This window comes from Drosophila serrata, unplaced genomic scaffold (assembly GCF_035046125.1).
Source record: "Drosophila serrata isolate PLE 108 unplaced genomic scaffold, ASM3504612v1 contig_208, whole genome shotgun sequence".
NCBI classification, from domain to species: domain Eukaryota; kingdom Metazoa; phylum Arthropoda; class Insecta; order Diptera; family Drosophilidae; genus Drosophila; species Drosophila serrata.
The window spans coordinates 527667-532430 of record NW_028257106.1 but is presented as its reverse complement, the minus strand read 5'-3'; the positions used below and the strand labels follow the sequence as shown (position 1 = coordinate 532430).

The 4764-nt window shown below is 45.3% G+C and overlaps 1 protein-coding gene across 1 annotated transcript; it reads left to right on the top strand.

Moving 5' to 3' along the window:
• The first annotated feature begins 2482 nt into the window (after positions 1–2482).
• LOC147644263 (uncharacterized) lies at positions 2483–3373 on the top strand. Its single transcript, XM_086829495.1, has 2 exons — positions 2483–2498; positions 2805–3373. Exons 1-2 carry the CDS (start codon positions 2483–2485, stop codon positions 3371–3373), a joined length of 585 nt encoding a protein of 194 aa, XP_086685621.1.
• The last annotated feature ends 1391 nt before the right edge of the window (positions 3374–4764 follow it).

Here is a 4764-nt window from a genome sequence, read left to right as displayed (position 1 = left end):
TTAAGAATAATTTATCCAATGTTCTAAGGGTTACTTCTGGGGTTCTGAAAGGAAGCCATTTGGGTCCTCTGTTGTATACATTATTTATTAACTAACTAACTCCAGAGTACTTATATACGCTGACGACGTAAGGCTTTGGATGCAATACCAGTCAGTCCTATCAGTCGGATTTACAAACAGATAATTTCTTTCAATCTTGGTGCCGCATAAGCTTATTAAACTTAAACTGCACTAAATGCAAGCTAATGATATTCTCTCGTGTCGTTCCTTAGCTTGGAACTTACACGTAGAACTGCTGCTCTTCGGAAAGCATTAATTCAGTTGATTTGGGAGTCCGCTTGGACCATAAACTTGTTTTTATCGATCAACTTTTTGTCTATGGTAAATAGAGCCAGGGGTGCGCTTGAATTTAATAACCGGTGGTCGAAAGAAATTCAATGAACCCTATGTTACTAAATCTTTATATATTTTATTAGTTCGTCCTATCATGGAGTATGGATCTTGCGTTTGGAGCCCTCAGTACCGCATCCATAGCAAACGAATCGAATCGGTTTAAAACAGCTTTTTGCTTTTTGCTCTATACGGTTTAAATTGGGATGCAAAGCAACGATTACCTTCCTACTCTAGTAGACTCCTATTAATAAACTTGCCGTCCTTAGCCAATCGTAGAACGATGCTAGGGATAAACTTTATTTTAACCGTATCCATGGAGAGGTGGAAATTGCTGACTTGTTGAGTCAGCTTAATTTCACGTACCATGTAGAACTACTAGATCCTTTATCCTATTAGTGTTGCGCCACTGCAGAACCTCCGTTGAACTGCATGAACCTTTTACAGTGTTATATGCAAAATATAATGATTTGTACACACTAATCTCTTCACCCTTCCCAAATTAAAATACTAACACACTTAGTAAACATGGAAGCTAACAACCTGGCAGGACGCTGGTAGTCAACTTCCTCGTATTCCGTCCTATATTTTGTATCGCGCCTACTAGCACCTAACGCAAAGAGGTACGTGTATAACTCATTCCATTACATTATTTGATGGAATTTGAATTATATATTGAAATTATCAAGCGCCGCCTCTGTCCACCGAGTTTCCAGAGCTTTGCCGTTCTTTCACTCCCGTCATTACTCGGCTCTTCGCGCATCGGGCTAGTCTAAGCGCTCCCGCACGCCACTCTTCGATGGTAAGCTCCCCGATTTAAGCTCAGCTTATCGGTCGGGAGCGCAGCCCTTATGTTTAAGCTGGTTAGTTCTATGTATGATGCATAATAAAGCGGAAGCACTCATTCGAGCTCCACGACGCCCCCGACTTATGTTTTTAACCACTACGGGTTATATACTTTCTGACTGCGTCGCTGGAGCTATTTTCCAGTACAGGATCTTTAGCGGCAGGATCGCTCCCTACAAACATTTGGTCCTTCGAGCCGGATAAGGATATCCTTCCGTCCCTTCACCAGCAGTTCCCTGTGATTTATCCGAGATAAGTATATGCTTGCTTCCGTCTTGTTTTCGCTGCTGATCTTCAACAGTGGGCCGAAGATTAAATTTCGCTAACCTTTCTGCAAGGTTTATTGTTTTTCCTTCGTGTCAACTCCAAGACGAGTTTTCCTGACACAACAGCTGTTAGAATTTCATATTTCTCTGCGTCTCCGATCGTGAAAACTTTTCATCTTTTCATCCAGACTTTTCGCCGTTTCTTTCGGTTTTCCCTTTGCTCATCCACTTGCCAACGGTCGAGGCCTATGTGCAGCCACATACATACACACGCATTCTAAACTTGTGCTAATATTTCCTTACAAAAAAAAAAGTTCTCCGTGAACAGCGAAATTGTGTTACAAAAAGAAAGGCATAATTAATATCGGCCAGCCGGTGTGCGCTTGTTGTGGGAATTCACCCTGATCGCCGAACGGTCCGCCGCTGTCAAGGTATTTTCGCTAATTTTTGTGCTGTATCCATACACATTTTTCTGTTCGCACAATTCAATACAGTCCACTTCTCGACGCTCCACTGTGCCAATACAAGCCCTACATATTTACATACCAACATATATATTGGGCAACCATACATATATATTGGGCAAGCTTCGCGCTATTCTGCGCTAAGCATCGATCTCCACAATTATTTACATATATATTGGGCAATCATCGCAGTATTCTGAGCTGAGCAGCAAAACCCAAACACAAACGAGTCTCTTTAATTGTCTTCAATTTAGCCGCCGACACGGCCGTGTTGTTGTTGCCCTGTAGTTCTTTGGGTCCCTCACTCACGGGATCCATCTACATTTCGTGACCAAGTTTCTGAGCTAAATAAAAGCAAACCTCCTCGTCCGAGCTACTTAACACACACCAAAGGTAAAATGAAAAATACAAGGATTTTTATTTGAAAATTCACTACTATTCAATACTATAGTATACTATATACTACTATATACTATATATATATATATATATATATATATAGATATATAGATTGATATGAGTGGTAGTTCGGGTTAGTATTGAATAGTAGTGAATATATATGTATAAACAAAAGAATTGTAATTTCAAATTAAAATAAAAAATATTCCTGTATTTAAATTACGGCCGATTCCGTCAATCCGTTTGGGAAGATCCCGGTCTGCATCTCCGCGACCCTCTCCGCTCAAGAGCAAACAACTTTAAACACTAGCCCAGCTCCATCGTCAAGGCTCACTCGGTCGACCACAAACCGCCATCGACATCGCGTTGAGGAAGTTTATTGCCACCACAGGCCGTGTGAGTCAATTTGAGGCAAAGATCTAAACTCTAGGCGCCCCAGAAACCACACAGCCTTCTCCTTCCACGTGTCAGGTGCGTCGCGACCAAATTCGGGCCTTGTGGGAAAAGGTGGAGAAGAGTTACGAGAGCTGCTCCGAACTGCTCTCTGTGTCCGACGACGGCGCGGACACTTCAACGGTGTTAGAAGCTAAGTATAGCTACTGCTACTCCGTCTATTCCAGGTGTGTGGCCCAGCTGCAGGAGAAAATAGAAAGGGGCGCGGCCCAGTCAACTCTGGCTTCCAGCAGCGTCCACACACCCCCTTCCACCGGGTGTCGGTTGCCACCAGTGGATACAAAGGTTTTCGCGGGCGATTATCTTCGTTGGCCCACCTTCAGAGATCTATTCACGGCGATTTACATTCACAACTCTCGCATCACCCCAGTTGAAAAGTTGTTCCCCCTCCACTCGAAAACCAGTGGCGACGCAAATGTCATTGTGTCTAAGGCCCCGCTCACCAATGAGGGGTTCGTCGCAGCTTGGCGAAGCCTCACCGACTGCTTCGAGAACCGGCGGTTGTTGATCAACAGGCAGTTAAAAATCCTTTTCAACATCCAGGCTATTCCCTAAGAGTCCGGAAGCGCGCTAAGAGAGTTGCAAGGCACTATACAGAGTTGTCTAACGGCATTAGAGATGACCGCCATTCAGGTCGAAGCCTGGGACTGCCTCCTGATGTACATGGTTCTCTCGAAGCTCACCAAGCTCACGCTCTCCATGTGGGAGCAATCTATCCACAATAAGGACAAAATTCCAACTTGGAACGAGCTAGACGCGTTTCTGACCGAATGCCATCGTATGCTGTAGGCCATCGACGACCAGCCAAAGTTGGCGACTCCGAGGGCCCCAGCTACCCGACTTCATTCTTCCGACTTCAGGGTGACTCCAACAACCAGAAGGTGTGACCTGTGTACCAGGGAAAACCGCCCCTAGCGCAGGTGTCCCCGTTTCCTCAAAATGACCGTAGTCGAGCGATCAAATATCGTCCGAAGAAAGCAACTCTGCTTGAATTGTTTGGCACGAGGCCATCAGCAGCGGGATTGCCCCAGTGTCCACTCCTGCCTTACATGCCGCAGACGGCATCACACCCTGCTGCATCCCAGAAACTGTTCCTCCATTATTCCGATTGCTCCTGAACCTTCCAGCCCAATAACCACACCGCTCCAAAGGATATCCGCGTTCTCCACGCGAATCACTACTCAAACGCCTTCAATTACTGGGTACCCTACGACATCAAGAGCAGACGTTCCCGAGGTAATTTATCCTACCCGTGCTCCCAATTCGCGTTATCTACTGACCGCTCTTCTAAATGACATATATTTTCCAGCCCGCTTCGAGAAGATGCCGCGCCGCCTCTGTCCACCGAGTTTCCAAAGCTTTGCCGTTCTTGCACTCCCGCAAGTCGGCTCTTCGCGCACTGCTCATTGGGCTAGTCTAAGCGCTCCCGCGTGCCACTCTTCGATGTTCGCGTACGCCCGCTCCCGAGTCCCCGAGTTTCGCTCGCTGCTAAGCGAGCTGAGGGACGGCTAGTTCGCGCTCCACTTCGCGGGCCCGCTCTCGCACTGTTAAGCTTAACTTATCGGTCGGGAGCGCAGCCCTTATGTTTAAGCTAGTTAGTTCTATGTATGATGCATAATAAAGCGGAAGCACTCATTCGTGCTCCACGATGCCCCTGACTTATATTTTTAACCACTACGGGTTATATACTTTCTGACTGCGTCGCGGGAGCCATTTTCCAGTACAGGTTCTTTAGCGGCTGGATCGCCCCCCTACAAACAATAACCAAAAAAACTGTGTTTTCTATGTAAAGCCCGGGACTTTTCAGCCGATGTGTTATATAGCAACAAATAGCCTATATAAACGATTGTTAAGCTTAAGCAAATTCAGTTTTATTTAAGTTAAAGATTATTAGTAATTTTTTAATTAAGTAAATTTGAATTTGCTTAAGCTTAACAATTATTTAT